This window comes from Notolabrus celidotus, chromosome 11 (assembly GCF_009762535.1).
Source record: "Notolabrus celidotus isolate fNotCel1 chromosome 11, fNotCel1.pri, whole genome shotgun sequence".
In the NCBI taxonomy this organism is placed as follows: domain Eukaryota; kingdom Metazoa; phylum Chordata; class Actinopteri; order Labriformes; family Labridae; genus Notolabrus; species Notolabrus celidotus.
The window spans coordinates 15,921,873-15,942,532 of record NC_048282.1 but is presented as its reverse complement, the minus strand read 5'-3'; the positions used below and the strand labels follow the sequence as shown (position 1 = coordinate 15,942,532).

The 20,660-nt window shown below is 39.3% G+C and overlaps 1 protein-coding gene across 1 annotated transcript; it reads right to left on the bottom strand.

Annotated features, from left to right (window-relative positions):
- Nucleotides 1-1,955: 1,955 nt before the first annotated feature.
- Nucleotides 1,956-18,661, bottom strand: exosc10 (exosome component 10). Its single transcript, XM_034696151.1, has 25 exons — nt 18,458-18,661; nt 16,135-16,271; nt 15,773-15,896; nt 15,573-15,677; nt 15,203-15,362; nt 14,983-15,091; nt 14,821-14,896; nt 14,633-14,743; nt 14,331-14,474; nt 13,034-13,224; nt 12,747-12,903; nt 12,510-12,658; nt 12,276-12,326; nt 9,327-9,438; nt 9,160-9,207; nt 8,981-9,056; nt 8,789-8,898; nt 8,606-8,698; nt 8,446-8,514; nt 8,237-8,342; nt 8,084-8,157; nt 2,647-2,827; nt 2,450-2,514; nt 2,293-2,369; nt 1,956-2,198 (listed from the first exon to the last, which is right to left on the bottom strand). Exons 1-25 carry the CDS (start codon nt 18,578-18,580, stop codon nt 2,168-2,170), a joined length of 2,679 nt encoding a protein of 892 aa, XP_034552042.1. The 5' UTR covers nt 18,581-18,661; the 3' UTR covers nt 1,956-2,167.
- Between the last annotated feature and the right edge of the window lie 1,999 nt (nt 18,662-20,660).

Genomic DNA, 20,660 nt, shown 5'->3' with positions numbered 1-20,660 from the left:
CCAAATGTCACGTTTTTTATACTATTCAGGTTGTTATATACCATGTTGCTTAATTTTATAGTTTGTTCACATGTGGAAGTTTCTTTTTTAAGGCTGTTTAAACATGGCTGGCCTAATTGCTCACACAACACAGGCTGTTATATCCAGAGGATAAAGTAAGCAAAAAGGAAAGTTAATGAGACACGTCAGTGAAAGAGCAAATTATTTTGAAGGAAGATCACAGCGTCTTTGCAGTAGTATGTAACATTTTGTAAAAAAGTAATTGATGCAAGTGCATTTGGAAACTACCAGTACAGATTTAACACTAGTAATGTGATCTGGCTATTGAAATACAGTCACAGAAAAGCTAAACCACACAGCGAACAACATGGAAACAAAGCAGAAAATTAACTCAAGTGATTTCTTTTCAACAATGAAACCTGTGATGTTTTTTTGTCAGCCTAAAGTCAAGCGGGCACGTTTATTGCAAACTAAAAAGCCAACTAGAATGAACAAAAGGCTCTAAAAGGGTCAGAAACAAACAAACAAAAATGAATAAGGACTGCCAAAGACAATTTTGTATCCACAAAAGCTACAGGACCTTGAAATACACCTCAGTTTTATCTTTTTATAAACTGTTGGATGAGTTATTAAATGAACCAACACCAGCTGAACACTGTATGTGCTATTTAAGTCATGCCAATTCAGATTAAATGCAATCTCAGGATGGAGAGACGATTTTCATGCTGTTAAAACCCATTATAGATAAATACTGTATATTGTCCTAGAAACAACTATGGTTTACAAAGTATGAGTTTGTTCTCTTTGTTTGTCAGTTTACAGAAGGCTGTCTTCAAAGCTGACAGAGACAGTTGTATCCAGAGGACAATATAAGCAAATATGAAAATAAACTAGTCAAACTCTTCAGGGCAGAACAAAAAATATTTAAACAAAGAGGACAACCTCACTGCAGTTGTCTGGCATAGAAGAAACATGATCCTCATGAGTAATTGAAAGATGAATCAATATTAATATAAAGTGCTGGTAGTGCAGCTAGAAATATGAGCATTCCTGTCATACTTGCAATACATCATTTAAAAGGCACAGGATGTCTTCTTCCATTCGACACGTTTCATAATGAAGTGAATACATATAATAGAGGAAGGTGCTTAATATTAATATCACATAAATACTGATATTAACTTTTCAGCCATGTTTAAAATATAAAACTATCAGACTACAAATTAGATAAGATAAGATAGTCCTTTATTCGTCCCACATACGGGGAAATTTAAGTGTCACAGCAGCAAAGTAGACAGTGCAAAAGATTATAAAGATTATATATATATATATATATATATATATATATATATGTATATTATTGGTTATAGAGGCTGACCACTGCAGGAAGAAAAGACCTGCAGTATCTCTCCGTGAGACACCGCAGGTGAAGAAGTCTGTCACTGAAAAAGCTACTTAGTGTTGTTATGGTCTCCTGGAGGGGGTGACGTGTAGATGAGGCTCATTCTAACCTCACTTTATATACTGTTGATCATAATCTGCAGTAGTTAACTCTTAAAACAGAAAAACATTGAAAAGTGAAATGAACATATTCCTCAGTTGCGATTGTATGAAGTTAGGTAAAATTGTTCACATGAAGTCAAAAGTACTTGTAGCAGTAAGATGTACAAGAACAGCCCTCGATAACAAGTATCTAGTTGTTCCCTTTCACTGTATAGCAGCATAAAAAGTGTGCATGCACATTAGAGTGTATTATACAAAACAGACATTTTGTCAATTGCAAGTATGGAGTTGAGGTTTATGTGAGCGCTCATTTATCTCCACTTTAAAGTATATTGGTACGATATGACTTTATTATCAGTAGTGAATATGAATGGGCTGATTATGATATTGCATAATACAAATGAAACTGTTGAATCCACATTTTTAAGTTAGATAAAAAATGCAGGCAAGTCTTCTTTCCTCTAAAATCATCTTTAATAAAGAGGTTGGTGTTTCCACATATTTACAGAACAAACTGCTCCACAGATGGAAAAGGAATATTTGAAATTCATTAAATATTGAAACACTGAATTCCATTTGCAAAAAAGAAAAAAAGGATGAACACTGTTTCTGCGGGATGAAAAAAAAAAGTTGTAGAATGTGAGAAAACAGAATCAAGGAGAGTTTATCTTTTGGGCCAGTTATGCCTGAATCCCCTGAAAGAGAGAAAAACAAACAATGGTTACGACACTGAGATGTTTAAATATTATGCAAACAGAGTCTTGTTTTGCATGACGGAATTGTTTTTACCTGTCAGATTTTCCTGCCATGTACGACATACTTCTGTTTCCAGCTCCAAAATTGGGTTTCTGTCCCTTTTGTCCCCTCTGTTGGACAAAGAATATATCTTCACCAAGCACAACAAAAATACAAACTGTTCAATGAACAAATTAATAAACACAAATACCTTTCTCCTAATCTCATTGCCTTGCCGGTTTGGATCAAACTGTGGGTTATCCTTTCCTTTGGTACCTAGAAGATAAAAAATGTGCATATCTGTTATAATGTGTATAAAATAATATATATAATATAATGTGAAACAACAGAGTGTAAAGCCAGTAACAATCTGTCTATTGAGATAAGTAAATAATCCAATATACATACCAGCAAAGACTTTCAGGTCTGACTGACTGTAATCGAAGGGCTTGAATGTCTCCTCAGGAGGGGGTTCTGTCTTCTGGGGCTTCTCTGCAGTTTTCATCAGCTTCTTACTGGGTTTGGGAGTCGACTCTCCAACCTCACTGGGAACCCTCTCTCTTTTCTGCCCCCCTCCTTTTGCAGATTCCTAAAGATTGAAGTCAGCAACATTATTTTCAGTGCAGCACTTTGAATATTTTGATGTAACTATTTTGTTAAACCAGCAAGGATAAGGAAAAGTGTTGGATGACTGTCCCCAGATATAGAGACAAGTTGTATGAGGAGGCATTTTTGTTGTTCAAGTAAACACACAGATCTTTTTATCACGTTGGAGGAGGGATGTCAACAATTCATAGAGTATCGATTAATTGATTGTGAAGAACTTACTCAAACACATTTTTTTGTTTCGGTTTTCTATCATGTGGAACAAACATCATGTAGTCTTTTCATTTCATTCAGCTAGCAGGGAGGTGTTTTAAGTTTAAAGCATGTTTCGATGTGAATCAGCTGACTAAAGGTGTTCAGCACAGCGGTGACGCTCAGCTGGGGGCTGCGGCTGAGTGACAGGTCTCCACGAACGCTTTTTTCCCCCTGCCGCCAGACTAATTATGACCCGCTTGAGCTCCCAGCTGACACCTGACCACGTTCATATGCATATTTTTCTCAATAAGAACAAGTAAACAGAAAACTGGACACTGAGTCTAAAATATGTTTCTGCCCAGTTCCCTTGTTGAAGTCTGAGCCTTCACTTTTATGACTGTATGTCCGTGTAGATTATGAGTCTGCTCCACATGTTGATATTCAGCGTGCTTAACGTTTTGAACACCTCAATACGATCCATAGCTATTCAATACTGTCAGTTATATACATTGTGTCATGAAGGAACATTTGATTCAGAGGAAAAAAATGCATTTGGCATTGTTTTTGACATGGAAAACTTGTACGTTTTTTTCTTCATGATCAATCGATAATTGATCATTAACCATTCCCGAAGATCAATCGCGGAAAATACTTGAAATTTACATCCCTACGTTGGATGATTGCTTTTTCTGGAGTTTTCTCAGAAACTCCATTAAATGTTTAAAATACCACACATCAATTATTAAGAAACTAAAAAGAACTCTAAAGGAACAAGCGCTGCAAGGGATGGTAACCTGGATGAGGTGAGGACACTACAAAGGGAGCTAACAGTGAAGATCGGGGAGGCTCGGGACAATTACAGGAGGAAGCTGAAGTGAAAATAACAAAACAACATGAGGGAGGTCTGCAGTGGCATGAAGACCATCACAGGTTTCAGAACACCTGGCAGCAGAGGAGTTGAAGGCAGCCTGGACAGAGCCAACAAACTCCATCTATTCTTTAATAGAATTGAAGCAGCCCCTGCTCTGCTCTTGCACCCTGCCTGCAGCCATCAGCTACTCCACTGCCTTCTCCTCCTCACAGTGCCATAGCCACAACCTTTAAGTTGTGCAAATAATCTTCAGAACTTTTTTTTTCAATTGTATCCTGGTAGATCAGACATTTTTGATTTGTATTGGATTAACCCCACAGGCAGAGTGAATCCAAGTGTGACTACAGAAATTTACAAAAAAAATCACTTGTTTTTCAGATGTCAAACTTTGATGAGCCACTACAGCCACACCCCATATTTTATTTTGGTGTGCATTGGTCTCTATTTTATTTTATTTTTATGTTGTTCTTATTTTTAATTTGTATTTTTATTAGTTTTATTATTATCATTATTATTATCTTCCACTAAAATGTCTTAGCATTGTCTCATTTCTGCTTCTTTCTTGTTTTCAATCGCTGTAAAGCACTTTGGGTTGCATTTTAATTGTATGAAAGGTGCTATATAAATAAAGCTTGATTGATTGATTGATTTAAGTTTTCTTTTTAAAAAGAAGTGGAAAAACTTTTCCTTTCAAGTCTCTTCTAATGCCTTACCAAATTGGAAAATGATTGGATTGTACCCCTAAGGGGAGTTCATTTTGGAGCTAGGAGGTGGCTACATATTAGCCTGTTTCTACCATAGACTATATAAAATATGGACGTAGTAGCCGTGCCGTCACCAATCTGTTCCTGAAGAGCTGTTTTGAGGCCAATCGCTCGGCAGCAGCCATATTTCTGCTGTCGAGCGATTGTGATGTAAAGAGGCGGGCTTTGAGCCTCCTCGCCAACAGCTACAGTGTTCCCGCAGGCAGCTGTGCCTCTCATTGGAAGACTCGTAATCTCAATATCTTTGAAATTGCCGAATTAGAAAAAAATTCACCCCCCTCACAGTGTGTGCTGATCAGGAAATGAGCTATCCAGACTACACTCATATTTTGTACCAGGCTGTAAACATGTTTATTTCTGCTGTAAAGATCGACTTTTTTGAATTGGTGTCCATGTGGTTTCCGGTACTTCCGGAGCCAGCCTCAAGCAGATCCTCGATGAACTGCAGTTTTGAGCACTTTTGCATTGGACTCATATTTTTAGACTGGAGGTTGCCGCTTGGTTTCTACCAAAATTTCCAAATGGCAGACATCTTGTTGGTTCTCAATTTCGGTCCAAGACGATTTTGTAGATCTTGGTTTGATGCATAAGCCCGCTTAATTTCAGAATCAAAGGTTAAATGTGCTGCAGGGCCTCATTTTTTAAATGTTGTAGGGGGTCACCACTGATCTGTTCAATCACGCCCCCTTCCTAAACCAAATGGAAGTTCTTATTTCTCCACTGGGCTGATGTGTATGAAATTTGGTGACTCTAAATGTGTTTTAAGCCCCTCAAATACCTACTTCCTGTTCAAGCCGAGCAATGTGTTGCCATGTTTGAACAAAGACCCCCTTTAAACGATCTTATATTATTATACATAATATTGCAGGGACTTTGCTTCCTCTGCTCAGGGACTTTGCTTCCTCTGCTAGAGGAACCAGTATTTCAGGCAGTTAACAAAGAACAGGTTTCCTCAAGACTTAAGCCTGATTTATACTTCTACGTCGAATCGATGGCGGCGCCTACACCGGGGGTCTGCGTAGCTCCCGTACATATGCAGAGGCCTACGCACACATAGACTGTAAATAAAAATGGACAGCGTTGCTCCACCTCTTCCCGTTGTACAGTAAAGCCAGTGAAGCCAAAAAATCCCTCTCCTGGGCGCCACCATTGTGCAGCCAGAGCCTGCAAAGCCACTGTAATAAGCTCCGCCCTACAGCGTAACGTCACAAGGCGCTGTGTATCCTTTGAAGTTTCTCTCTACGGCGGCTGTGAATCAAAGGAAACCCGGAAGTACAACTCAGTTTTTTAAACTCTAAAAACTAACGAAAACGAAACTTTTCAGGAAAAAGAGGCCTTGGACACAAAACAGTCAAATACTAACTACATATCACCACAGCATACGGATGTGAGAAACATTCGTACGACGTTTATTTCTTTTTTAAAGTTTGACTGAATGGGGGAGCAGACAGATTTTTTGACCTATACTGCAGCCAGCCACCAGGGGGCAGACACACTGCTGAAAGCCTCACCACCAGGGCCGTGTCCGGCTTGTTTGTACGCTGTAACATTGAATGTTCTATTATTGCTACCTCAATAAAAAACATTTAAACAAAATGTAACTACGCATAGAATCGACACGGACCGCAAACCCTGTGATTGGTCCGCCCGGTGGCATTGTATTTCCCGCATTTACAACACTTCCGGAATCCCGGACATCGGCCGTGTATTTCATCTCCTCCTCTCTATTCTTCATGTAATCATGTCTGCATGATAAACAGCAACATGTATCAGCTGTAGATTAACATAACACGCTCTGAATTGCTGTGGAAAAGTAAACAGAGATCGTAGTGGGGCTGGAAGCAGGCGACCGGCTATCAGAGAGACCAAAATGTTGCTGCGCGACACGGTCACATCGACGCACAAGTATGTGGGGCTCATGTCCGCGTCAGCCACTGCTGCGTAGGGGCGACGCAGAAGTGTATATCAGCCTTTAATTAGTCAACATGTTGTAACATATGACTGAGATCACAGTGTAAAGGTGTTATGACAGCATCTGTGTCGCCTCACAGAGGTGTCATCCTCAGAACTGTTAACAATCCTACTGGCTGAGGATACTAAGATTTGTTGCTCAACACATTTTCTTCAAACTGTGTTAGAGTTTGATTAGGAGATAGATGTGAAAGATTTCAAACATGCACAAGTTCCTCTAATGAACTATTCTCATTAGTCAAATGTTTTTTTTTTATGGCTGCTTATCCTCCATCTTGTAAAAATCATGTTTTCTTGTGATTTCATCTCATCGTTATTTAACTAGCGTGGTTCATTTGACCTGATGCCATTTTGTTATCATTCATCTTCATGAAAAAGATGCAAGCAAAAGAAAAACCTGATAATGTCCTATCCCAATTACAGCACACACTCACTGTGATATCAATTTATATCTTTGGAGTAGAAGCTTTGAAATATCAAAAAAGCTTTCTTTCAAACTGAAATAAGAGGAGAAAAACTTGACTGCCAAAGTGCCGGCTGAAACTGACAGCTAGCCGACAGAGCCAATATTTGCTGCAGTTGGCAGGTTGATGAGTGTTACTTTCAAGTGCTGCTGCCAACACTTCTGACTGTAATGCATGCCACCGACCAGACGCTGCCAACGTGCTCATGTGACACTGTCATTTCAGCAGGGAGCGTCTTAAAACCAAATTTCACTTAAGCCATCATCATACAATGGATTACTGTGGTGCAAACCATTACTGTGTGCACTGCTGACTGATGGCTGAAGGCTCACACAGAGAGAGGCAGAGGGGAAGTGGTGCCACCTGCAGCGACAGTCAAACCACTATGACCATTCGACATGTTCTTTTGCTACATGAAGAGAAGATGAATTACTGAGACTTTAGTCAAACTGAGCATTTTCCATCGAGAGGGAACACCATATGGAGGCAAGAGCGCACATAAGAAATCGAGCAGGAGGGTGCCAAGCGATACCCCAGAGAGACAGAGCTAAGGGAAGTGGGCTTTTGTTGCTTCCTCAGAGGAGAGAGAAGTGTTTGATGAGAGAAGGACATGTCTCTGATGCTTCAATCCCACGCGGTGCCTTTCTCTTCCCCAGACACACCGCGAGACAGATAAAAATATTAAAAGAGCATTAACATGCCGCTCCTGCAGACTGGCAGCAGTGCTTCACTCGCTCGTGAGTCACCGCAAAAACAACAGCCGTGTCTTGAGAAAATGGGGGGCACTGGAGAGGGTTAACCTAGCTATTAAAGCACTATCTTTAATATTCAGCGCCAGGCTCTTGGGTGAATACAACTCATGTTTTTCATGGATTTTTACTTTTCCCATCCGGTGTGTCAGCAGTGAAGTTGATAGACTGCCCAACATGAAGCAGCAGGGAGGAAGCAGCAGATCAAGAGAGTGAATGACTCACCGCTGCTTGCTGGCGAACCGTGGCAACGTTCTGGAGAGACTCCTGGTAGCTCTTTTTCGCCTTGTTTCTTTCCTCTGTGCAAATCAAGATTGAAATATAATGAGGACATTTACTTTACAAAGTGTATAATTAAAGCTTTTCACAGCCTTTTACCTGTCGCTTTCTTTGCATGTTCCCTGGCTTCCTCCTTGGCTTTCTTCTTGTCCTCCATCTCTTTCTGCTGCTGTTCAATACTCTGCAGCTTCCATCTTTTACTGATCTGTAGACGTGACACAGTACAGATGCAGAACATCCACAGATGCAGTTAAAACGACAACATAAATGAGCTTGAATATATGTGACTGTGTGGAGCACTGCGTTACCTCAAATATTTTTGAAGAGGGATCAAACTTGGCATTCTTGTTGACATGAACATCACTGGAAGGAAGATACTGAAACCACAAAGAAGATGGTTTAATACCGTTCATCTGTTTACATCACAGGCAAGACATTGTGAAATGTGAATCATTGATCATTTCTTACCATTCTGAAAGGGTTTTCGAAAGACTCAATGATACGCCTGGATTTCATTTGAGACACAGGGAGGGACTCTTCGTCAATCTTTGTTTCTGTCTCCTAAATAACATCAAAAGCATGATCTCATGTAAGGTGTCATGTTATCTTAAAAACAACTACCTGAATAAGTCAACCAAAAGCAGGTCGTACCTCAAACATTGTGATTTTAGCTGAAGCCATTAAACAGTGTGTTTTCTGCTCATCAACATCCATTTTTTGCTCGTCCTCCGAGAAGAGCAGCCCCTGTTTCGCAGGCAGTTCTGAAAACAAAGACATTTTATTGAAGGTTTCGAATATAATAGCAGCAGGATGATGGGAATCATTTACATGCATCAAGCTTACCGTCAAGAGAAAAGGGATGGAGGTCGCTCTCAGAGACCCTGGATGTATCATGAGGGCCAAACAAAATGACCTCAGTCTGAAACAAATCACAAAAGATCACATTTATTTTAGCCAAGTCATTATCTCCTGAACAACCTCTGAATACAAAGAGTGAAAAAAAGAACGAGTTTGTGACCAACCTTTTTTATCGGTGTGAGTCCCTTCTTCTTTTGAGCTGCAACCTCAGCCTTTGTAAAGTAGAGGAAATTAACATGATGACTAATACGTCTGCCATAATGAAAAGTAACTCAACAATGAGTGACAAAAACATTCCATCCAACTGATGCTGATGCTTGTCTTTTCTCACCTTGAGGAGAGGCGTCTCTCTGGCCTCCTGCACCAACGAGTGGAGCTCATTGACCTGCTGCCTCACTAGCGGGGGCACAGGGTTACAGCAGGCAATGATGCCCTGAGGCTCTCTGAGTAGAGAAAGACAAAAGTCATTACTGGGGGTTCTGCATAAAAACTGATATGTGCTTTACTCTTTACCATGGTTGAGTGTTGATGCACAAACTCCTTCAAATTGAACACTGTTCTTCTACACCCTTGTCCAACCCCATATGTGTCTGTCTTCATTACTATGTTTTACGCCCTCATAGTCGAATATTTTCCCTGCAATTCAGTTTTCAGCAGCTGAGCCGTGCAGAGGAGGATTGCTATTACGGTGCATCATTTCGAAAAGATCGAGATGAGTTTGGTACCAGATGAAATCGGCACTAAAAACAAACTTTTAAACCCCAGATAGATGATGGTGATAGATGATAAGAATGTATCACTGCATCAAAACATAAGTGGACTAGGAAGTCTGTGTATATGTGAGTGTGCACAAGTGCAGAGTAACAGCGTTGACCTCACTCTGGACAGGTACAGGAGGGGTAGAGTGAGGACAGATTGTTCACTTCTCAATATCTGAGCCCAGCGACAATCATCAAGTATCACTGTCTGACAACGCTCTGCTAGATATGCCTCTGGGAACAGATGGCAACTATTCTGTAATTCAGGGCTAGGCAGAGGTTAACTATATGTCTGCATCGTCACATTTAACATGTCTTTCCTGGTCCAGTACTTCCCTGGAGTTGTACCAGTTCATCTGTTTCTGGTGTGTCTCAGTTTAACAGTAACAACAGCAAAGGCGTTTTTCCACCGCAGGGACTTTACCCCTGAACTACGTGCGTTTTCAAGATAGGGTAGATAATCTCCCCCCTGAAATGTGGTGGTAGTACATTTCAAAAGGTCCTGGGACTTTTGGTTGAACGTAACAGTGTTTGTGGGGTTTACACAGTTGTTAAAACACAGAGGGAGTTCCTGGGAATGCATACTGGTTTAGTTTTTTATTAAGATTTCAAAATATTATTTAATATAACTTTTTTACTCCATACGTCACTGGCCTGATTTTCACAATCTACCACAATCTATGCAGACAACAATGGGGGCACAGGAACCTTTAGTTCCAGGGAAAGTAGTTCTGGGGGCTAAAAGACCCCGGAACTCTTGGTCGAAATGCACCTTTAGTTACACAGAGGCTTCACTCTCCCTTACTTCAGGGGTATGAAGTAGGGATGCTCCGATCGATCGGCCACCGATCATTATTGGCCGATTTCTGTGAAAAAGTATGTGAACCTTTCCTTTCATTGCCGATCACAAAAAACGATCACCTGTAGCTCATACTTTGCAGCCTGCAGCCTGAAGAGGACCTGTGTGTAGTGTAGTGTGCCCCCTCCCCCTTTCCTTCACACTGCGCAGGCGCTCAGCTGCAAACCACAACAAACATGTCTGCCGTGTGGAACTTTTATACAGTCTGTGAGAGTGATGTAAAGTTTGCATCCTGCAACACATGCAACGAAAAAATACCTCACGGAGGAAGAACGCTAAAAAAGCTTCAACACAACAAATTTAATAAGACATTTAAAGAACAAACATAAGCATCAGTCAGACTGCAGCTAACAGCCCACGGTGGCAACACTCGCCCATATGAGCATGACAGTCAGAAGGCTAAGCAAATAACCCGAAAAATAATTGAATTCATCGGGCTAGATGAGCCTTTCTCAGTGGTGGAAGACACCGGGTCCTGCTGACTGCTCTCTCACTTGGAGCCCCGCTACGTGCTACCGTGACGTAAATATTTCATAGACGTAGCGCTGCCAGAGCTCCACCAGACAGTGTACTCTCACATCAAACGTCTCCCTAAAGAAGGAATCCCATTCTCTGTAAGTTTCACGAGTTTCAAACATGGCATATTCTGAAAGACAAGCTTGTCAGATATATTGTCTTTTATTTATTTGACTTTCTGCACTATTTAGCCTGGTGAGAGCCTTAATGTTTCCTATCTGTTAAAGATTGTGTTACTGATAGCAGGTACATTTAAGTGTTTTTCAGTTGTCCTTTTGACTGAATAGTTGCTGCATTGTGCCTGCAAGGTGTTTGTATTTTTTCACTTGAAGAAGAAAGAAAAAACATTTTTTTTTTCTAAAATAAGGTGATTTTATGGTTCCTTTTTTTCCCCAGATCATGTAGCACTCACCATAACTAAATTGAAAAATTTACAGAAAATCCTTGTGATCGGTATCGGTGATCAGTAGTCGGCAGTGATTGGCACTCATGGTTGATCAGTATAGGAATCGGCAGCATAAAACCTGATCGGAGCATCCCTAGTATGGAGCCCAACTCTCTTATTTTCTCTACATTTACATGGTTTCTACAGATACAAAAATCATCATCAGATTATCACCAAAGGGACCTAGAGTGTCTTTTTTGCAGTGTGTGTTCTGCCTGATTTTGCTCTCCACACAAACTGCTTTTCAGGCATACATTAAAGTCAGCTGACACATGATCCGAGTCAGTACTGCTTGGGCTGCAAATGTCCTATGAACATGAACTAGAACACTTCTCATGCTGAAAATCCAGACCCCTGAGAATGGATTCAAATTGTTATGTAGAATCTGTTAACAGAGATTATTCAGTCATTACTCAGCAGCAGATTGTGTTATTCTCTTGGCAGGACAAATGTATAATATTCAAGCCATGTGAAGTTGTGCCATGTTTGTAAACCTCTTGTGGTTGGTTGTGTGCCCAGTGACGTATGAGGTCAGGGGTCAAAATAGAGCATGATTAGTCTGTGTTGATTTATTTGACGTAATATTTTTCTGTGATTAATTAATAGAAATTGACATGTTACTTTCACAGCCTCAATAAAAAACCCTTAAATTACCTGCATTTAGGTATAAAGGCAAAAAAAATAAGTAAGAAATCAACTTACTTTGGCAGCTCCTCAGATATCTTGATCATCATGTGAGTGGGCAGGGTAAATCTAAACACACAAATATTGCAACATTCAAAGACAGAAGTTGAAAACGTATGAATGATTCCAAAAGTGGGGGTACTGTCACAAATGCCTGTTGGTTGCCAAATCTGGCTGGGCACCATTAAAAAAGGAAAAACTGCTCTAGCAGATTTCCACAACAGCAAGTCAGCCCATTTTCAAACAGCCTACCCGGTGCTTTCATCTTCCTGCCTGGCCAGCTTGTCCCTCCAGGCAAACAGCAGTCTGAAGGCAGTGAGCTGCTGGGTGTTGAAAGACCTTTTCTGCTTCCTCTGCAGCTCCAAATATGACTCCTCCGTGTATATAGGCTTCACATATTTCTGTATGGAAGAAGGGGCGCATGAAAAATGGTGGAAAATGCAGGAGATTACGGTGTGGAAATCTGAGAAATATGAAAAGGAACCTCACCTTCAGGGAGATGTCCTTGCTCTTGCTCCAGACACTCTGCAGCAGGCCGGGCTGGCCGTGGTTAAAGTCCAACAGCTGTGCCCTCACACGGTCGTAGATGTACAGGAGGTAGTGGGTGTCTGTCCGGGCGTATTGCACCATCTCTTCTGGCAAGGGGCTTCAAAGTCAAGATTAAAACATTATTTTAGTTAAACTGCCAAAAGTTCAAAGTCAATTACAAAAAATCTGAGGCACAATGGAACCCTGTGTTAACTATAATCGATAACTGCCAATCACAGGCCACTCACCGAATCCTCCAGTCAGCCAGCTGGTAGCGTTTGTCTGATTCCACATTGCAGAAGTGTTTGAGCAGGTGGTCAAGGGAATGTCTGGCCATGTTCAGAGCTCTGCTGGCCTGATGCGTGTCAAAAAGGTTGACGACGTACAAGCCGAAGTCCCTCTGGAGCCACTCAATGTCAGAGTCGGCGCCGTGAAATACCTATAACCAGGGAAGAAAGCACATACAGCTGAAAGCCCTCTGGGGATGACCCAACTTATTATAAAGTGTAATTTGCTTGGATACAGAAAATATTGGAACCAAAAATATATAAAAGGGGGAGACTCCATGTGACATTTTTCCATTTGGCTCATTTTTCACAGATCTCTCAGTAGTTCAAGCCCACACACTGCACATTTTCACAGGGATCCTACAGTGTGTGAGTCAGAGGCGCCCACACGCCACAGGACACCCGCAGACTTTATTAAACATGTTTGAAAACCGTAGGGCTCCCAGACACCTCAAAGACCGTCTGGCTCAGAGTTTTCAGTCTTAACAAAGTTATTGTTACTACCATGGAGAAGTTTTTTCTATGAATAAGTAACTCATTACAATAAGGGACAGTTGGATGGTTTAGTTGCAACCAGTTTCTATGAGAGTATCAGCCGTCTTTAACTTTGTCCGCTTGAAAAAACACATCACCTTGAGGCAACTTTAAGGTTAGCTTAATTGCTCTGCTACCACAATACAATGTCTCTGCTTTACAAAACAGATGACTACTGCATGCTATGCAAATGCTCTGACAATTAGACAGGTTTTTCTTTAAATATGCTCAGTTTAATTATCCAAAGTGCTTATTTAGAAGTAAAACCCAAAGAGATTTCCCCAAAGTTATCTGTCATACCTGTACAGTGCATTTTAAAGCATCTTATGTACACAATTACTGCATTTTCAGCTGCTAACTCCACTAATGAGCTTTAACAACTGACAGGTCATTTTTTTGTATCTGAAACGTAACCTTCTTTTTAGTTTCAAACAAGTGGAAAAGTTAACAAAATATGAGCTGTGGTGTGGTGATGCTTTGTGCATCCTAATTTAAAGCTGAATCCAGCAGAACGGCCACATTCTCTGCTTTTAACGATAGCAGGGAGATTACAGCAAAAACTATGACATAACACAAGCTCAGCAATGCTACAGAATAAATAAGCAGACAGTTTCTCCTTTTAAAAACAAATCATATAAAGACACATTTTTTCATTTATCTGTCAGACAGTAAAAGTCACAGAGAAGAAGATAATAACACAAGATAAAAGAAGTGGGTCCATTACCTTGACTATTGCTGGGTCAGTGAATGCCTCGTTCAGGATGTACATTTCGCTGCGGAGCTCCAAGGTGTCAATGATGAAGTCCTCCTCTCTTGTGGAGATCTGCATCAGAGAGGTGAGGCCGAGGAAGCTCCTGTAGGAGTGGTGCTGGGATGGAAAACAGAGAGAATAAGATTTCTGCTCATACATAAGAATCAAAAACTAGCCCCCTAAAAAAAAACTCATCTGAATTTGTCACAGAATTATTGGAATGAATTTTAGAGAAAATTACAGCCCTCATAAGTGCTGTTTTTCAAATCTCGTACCTCAAGGTCCACTGCAAATTCAGACATCGTGCAAAGCTTCTCATTTAGAGCCACCAAACCCTCCAGTGAGTCGATGAAGGAACACTTGGTGTCAGCCATTGGTTTGTACATCTAAATATCAATATAGACAGATTAAATAGAGGTCTGACCAACAATTAAAGGAACATATTTACAATGACCTTAATTACCTGAGGTTCTGACTTAGACAGAAGGCTCTCTGGAGTGGTAAGATGATTCAGCTCATATTGGTATGGGTGTGCAAACCTACATGAAGAAATCAAACAGGCTTAATGGACAATGGGAAAACAGAAAAAACAAATTGTTAATGTTACAAAAAGCAAATGTCTAACATGTCTTCAACGTGCTCCTGAGTTCTCTGTTGGTGAATAAAATCAGCCAAGGCGGCCGGGACATCGAGGTCCTCAGGTCTCTGTTTACGCATTTGTTTGTTGGTGAAATCTACAGCAGGCGAGAAAGAGAGAGATTGTTAGAGACTTCATGAGTTATGACCGTAGGGTAATGAAAAAAAACATCTGTGAAAAACACAGTTTGAAAAAGGGGTCGTCTCACAAGAAGGAAGAGGCTTCACTGCATTGGGCTTGATGAAGATCTTTGGAATAAATGGTGTGTTGCTGTTGTCGATTTTTTCCTTGAATTTCAGCTGGGGCCTTGCAACATTCTTGGCATGGAGCAGTCGGAACATCTCAGAACGACTGCCAGAGCCCGAGCCCTGATCAATAAAGCAAGAGGCATGAAACACCAGTTCAAGTATTTATCAGGTGCTTGACATAAAAATATAAATTAAATAAATAAACAAATAATGTGTGGTGCTTTAAGTGCTTGAATGCTAGGATTTTATATTACATCTGAAAATGCAGCAAAAATAAAAAAAACAAAGTTGGCATCTGCAGTAAAGGAGCTGACAGGTTAATTAGCCAACCTTGCGATTCCAGCTGGAAACGACAATCTTGGGAGGTTGAAACCCTGCAGGCATGACAGGCTGCTGGCTCCTGTTCACCCCATCGGCTTCATCAAGAAGAATCCCCTGGAAACCAGATACAAAAGCTTGGTTGATTTTCTTGTCAAAGGCTTATTTTCATGAGAAGATTTTCACAGCAGCATCACAGCTGAATGTCATACCGCTCTTTCTAGTATAGCGTCGTTTGAGTCCACAACCAAGTCAAACCTCTCCTCAACCCCTGTCAGCTTGTTCCGGTCTTTAATGTGGGATCTGCAGCCGTGGTGCTGCATTATCTGACTCATGCTAGAACAGGGAAACAGTGTGAAGCATTAATAATATTAATAAGGTGACACATTACTCAGCAAACCCACTCATCTGTTTGTATCTCAGACATGCTTGCAGTGTCACAAACTGCTTCTCGCTCAGCATCCAAACAAGTTTGTTTAGTGTGGCAGTCGAAAACAGCTAACATCTGCAGAGACAGCTGCAAAACTGACGGAGCCAAAACTCTGAGGAAGCAATAAACACACCATGTACTCACCAAAGCAAAAGCTTATCTCCTTGACTTTCACAGAACTCCTGGAAGCCTGGGAAGCTCCGATAAAAATCAAACTCATCCCCAGCTTGAGGTAAGCTGGCTGATGCCTTCGTGGCAGATAACACAGCACCCAATCCATACTGCAGAAAAGAGATGGAAATGAAGGAGCTGTTAGTACATTTTTTTTCATCATAATCAAAACTGGTACAATTAAAATTCAACGAGACAAAACGCTGAGATATTCTGCCTCTAAAGTTGGGACAAAAAGTTGTTTATTGTGTTAGCTACAATATTTTCAAAACTTATTTTTTTATTTTTTGCCTTACATACACTTAGTAATCAGAAGATTTGTTGATTATTCATTCACATGAGGCATCAGAAAATGTATCATATATATTTTTGGTGATTAATCGACTTTCAAAATCATCATACATGAATCCACAGTGTGTCATTTGTTTGCTTTACACGTGTTGATGCCATCTCTGTTGCTAGCTAACTTCAGAATCAGAATCAGATTTACTGGCCAGGTATGCTTGAACACACAAGGAATTTGTCTTTGGTAAACTGAGCTCTCTTTGTACAAAGGCATAAGAATAAGGCATAAAATATAAATATAATAACAATAACATCAACTATAAACACAAAAGAATAACAAATAGACATGACTAGTATGTGGGTCAAAGACGAATAAGGATTTGAAAATTGAAAAAAAAACAAAGTGGCTAAAAATGCCTATTTAGACACTTTCTATCTTTATTAGAGTGTTCTGTATACAGCTCAACAACAGGAATTTGTTTTAAAAATGCAATAAACATTTTTCAGTGAATCACATGATTTTTTCCGTGAAAAATGTCCTTCCTGGGTAACGGAAATGGATTTGAAAATTAATTAAAAAGCAACATATACTAATATAAATCTGTATTGATTAACATGTCCACTCTGGATAACAGAGGACATGTCCTGGGTAACAGAAGATCTTTGTTATCCAGGGAGGACATGTCGTTATCCAGGAAGGACAAAAACAATGTTTTCCCTTTATAATCAGGCACTAACTAGTCATACTGTGTAAAATGTTTGCTTAACCTTCAACACACCAATGTCATATTTAACATGAGATAGGTCATTTTTAAATATATAAACATAATACAAGTTTTATTAGCGTTATCCAGAAAGACACATGATTTGAGGACACAGTGCACCAGTGACCGAAAAGGTCAAAATATCAACATTTTAAGAGAGACTTTCTGACCATGTGATATCTTTTGGGGGTCCTCCAGAAACTGTTGGCCGATACAATAGCCTGTCACATGACTATCCAAATCCAAATATGGTAATATATAGCCACTTTATGTGTGTTACCCAGGAAGGACATTCGGAAATCCAAAAATGTAGACAAAAGTATTTCTTGCATAAATATGTAAATAAGCTTAGTGTTGTGACTATATTTGTGGGTATCATTGCAAATATCAACACAATTATGCCCCAGTACATAATTAATGCTTTTATTAAGATTTCTGAAATTTTTGGCATATTTTTGTACTTAGATTTTAAGCCCGGACGTTATCCAGGAAGGACAGTTCTGTATTTTTGAGCTCAATTGCTCTTTAAATTAGATTTTTTTAATAGTGAAAACTCATATGAGTAGGTAAAGTGGAGAGAGTTGAGTACTGTAATGTGGTATTTTTAAAACTTTATATATTTTTAACATTATAATTATGCTTTGGACGACAGAAATGACATGCCACGTCTTTGACCCATGTACAGGCTCAAAATAATATATGATTATAGTGCAGTGGTGAGTAGTGCAAAGATGCTAACGTGAACGTGAGGTAGTATTACATTAAAAAAGTATATGTAGGTGATAGTTAAATAATAAAATATGTGAATTCTGGTTGGATAATTGTTACATTGTTAACTTGCACTGATTTGAGCATTGGTATTGTTGACATCAACTTAACCATTGTGTAAATTATAATAAAATATAAAAAATAAAATGTCTTAAGAGGCCTGTCATTTTATTTTCAACAGATTAGTTGAACATGTATACCTACTTGTTGCACTTTGAGAAGTATATATCAAATATTCACCATGTGACATGCACACCATGAGTTAAACCACGCACCATGCAAAGGTCTTAGTTTAATGGTGTTCATATTGAAATGATAAACAGAAATTAAGTCCGTAGGTTCACATATATAAGTGCATGTTTTCACTGAAATAACCACTTGAAGTATAGTATAGTATCTCGCAGCCAACACTCATGTCCACGTTGCCCACTGCTAGCTTGAACTTCTCGCTGCGTCCAGCTCCAGGTTACTTCACTTACTTTCACGAAGGTATCCACGTCTTTAAAACCAGCACACAACTCGGAGTTTTCCTCGTCGTTGGTGTCTGAATTGTCTTCTTTCGGGCCACTGTTTGTGGAATCATTTCTCTTTACCGAAGCCATCACTTGGTTGTGTACATGTGAGCAGCAGGAAGCAGCCGCTTTTCCTCAATGTTTTCTTCGGAGATGCGTAGGAAGGTGCTGAGGAGCGGCAGCGCCACCTACCGGTGTGGAGCTAAATGGTTGTAACAGAGATGAGTATATTGGCCTAAAAGTCATGAGATATTTTTTGAGAATATTTTTCTGCGATCTTGCTTAAAATGTACAAACTTGAAACTTAATTAATTAATTATTTTTATTATTTATTATTTAAAAGGACCGTGCACATTAATTAACACTTCTGTAAATATGCCAGAGTTAGCCAAAAGGCTAGTTTACATCCGTAGTCCCTTGCCAGATGTTAAAAAGGCTCCCTAAAAAGATGAAGATTAAACAAAGATAAAATAGAGTAAAATAAAATCAAAATAAGAAGGTAGAGGAGAAACCAAAACACAAACAAACAAACAAACAAACAAACACAGAAGAGAAGAAAAGAAAAGTAAAAATAACTCCATATAATTAAAAATGACTAAAAGCTACATAAGGACATAATGTCAGTCCATGAGATGTGTAGCTTCCATTTGATTTTCAGCATAACCCTCCTGCAGTGGTGGACAGTAACAAAGTAGATTTACTTGAGTACTGTACTTACATTTTTTTGAGTATCTGTACTTTACTTGAGTATTAGTTTTGGGGGTACTTATTACTTTTACTCCACTACATTCAGAAGACAATGATTGTACTTTTTACTCTACTACATTTCTACCAAATGCTCTAGTTACTCACTACTTTAGCTTTAAAGTCAGCTCATGAATTTGTGGAGCAAACACAGAGCAAATTTCACTCAGATCAGGCAGTTCATGTAGAAGTTGTAATGATGGCTATAATTCTCCACCTGAGCACCCATGGCCATGTATTCAACCCGTGTTAGAGGTTTTTGAAATGAAGAATGATACATATAGTTAAAAATATTCTCCCTGTTTCTCACTCTGCTCAAAGATATAAACATTCCCTGTCCAACCTGAGAAAGCGTGCTGAGCTACGTAACATTTGTTTAATTCCAGATGAACATTTCAAACTAAGTTGTCTGTGCTTGGAGTAACTTAGTTCCTGTTTTTATTCCATGGTATAGTTTTTAGAGATTTCAAGTAAGGGTTTCTAAATAAACATGATGTTACAGAATGTACTCCTATGTATTCTTGACTGCATTTATGAATTTTGAAAATACAAAGTTTTGAGATTTTTTAAGAAGTACTTTGAATACTGAAGTATTTTTAAAAGCAAGTACGTCAGTACTTTAACTCAAGTTATAATCTGACAGAGCAACTTTCACTTTTATTGGAGTAATATTTGACATGGAGTATCTATACTTTGACTTAAGTAATGAAGCTGTGTACTTTGTCCACCACTGCCCTCCTGTTTAGTTTGTTTCTCTGGAACAGCAATAATGCATATTCAATTATCCAAAAGTGTCAGAACCCCCAAAAATCCCACACATTTTTTAAATCAAATTTTTAACTCCATTACTAACCATTTAAATCAAGATTTAGTCCATTGGTGTTCTTTAATTCTCACAGATCATGGTTCAATAAGTATAACTCACTCGTTTTTCATTTAAATTAATGTTAATACTGTTTTTAATGTACATTGGAACGCCCTAAATATAAATACAATAGTTTTACACGACATAGACTTTTGTTTATTTTATTTTACATTTTTATTTTTTTTATTTTTTATGAAGTGATGTTGATAAATTAACACGACACCTCTTCTGGCACATGCTGCCCAGATTTGTATGCTGCATTTATCTGGTTTGGAGGGCATATATTGCCTAAAATAGACTTTAAAAGGGATCAATTTGACCCGCAACATAACAGGAGGGTTAAGATATTCTTTTTCAGATTAAATGAAAAGCCAAGTGTGTGTAGAACCGAGTTATTTTTGTGCAATATTGCATTGTTCTGGTCGTCAATGTACAAATTCAATGCAGTGTCACTGCAGACACCACCCCACACTTCACCACAGAACTGCACTACTATACTGCTACCACGAGGGGTCAGTATGGACATTTCATAACCTAAGCTAAAGCATCTGCACTCCTCTG

What these genes read in the sequence shown, in the direction of transcription:
- exosc10 (XM_034696151.1), bottom strand. Translation starts at nt 18,580, where the DNA reads ATGGCTTCGGTAAAGAGAAATGATTCCACAAACAGTGGCCCGAAAGAA. An exon ending in ACGCTATACTAGAAAGAGCG is followed by an intron (nt 15,678 to 15,772) that starts GTATGACATTCA and finishes TCTGGTTTCCAG; the next exon opens with GGGATTCTTCTTGATGAAGC. An exon ending in CTGGCTGACTGGAGGATTCG is followed by an intron (nt 12,904 to 13,033) that starts GTGAGTGGCCTG and finishes TTGACTTTGAAG; the next exon opens with CCCCTTGCCAGAAGAGATGG.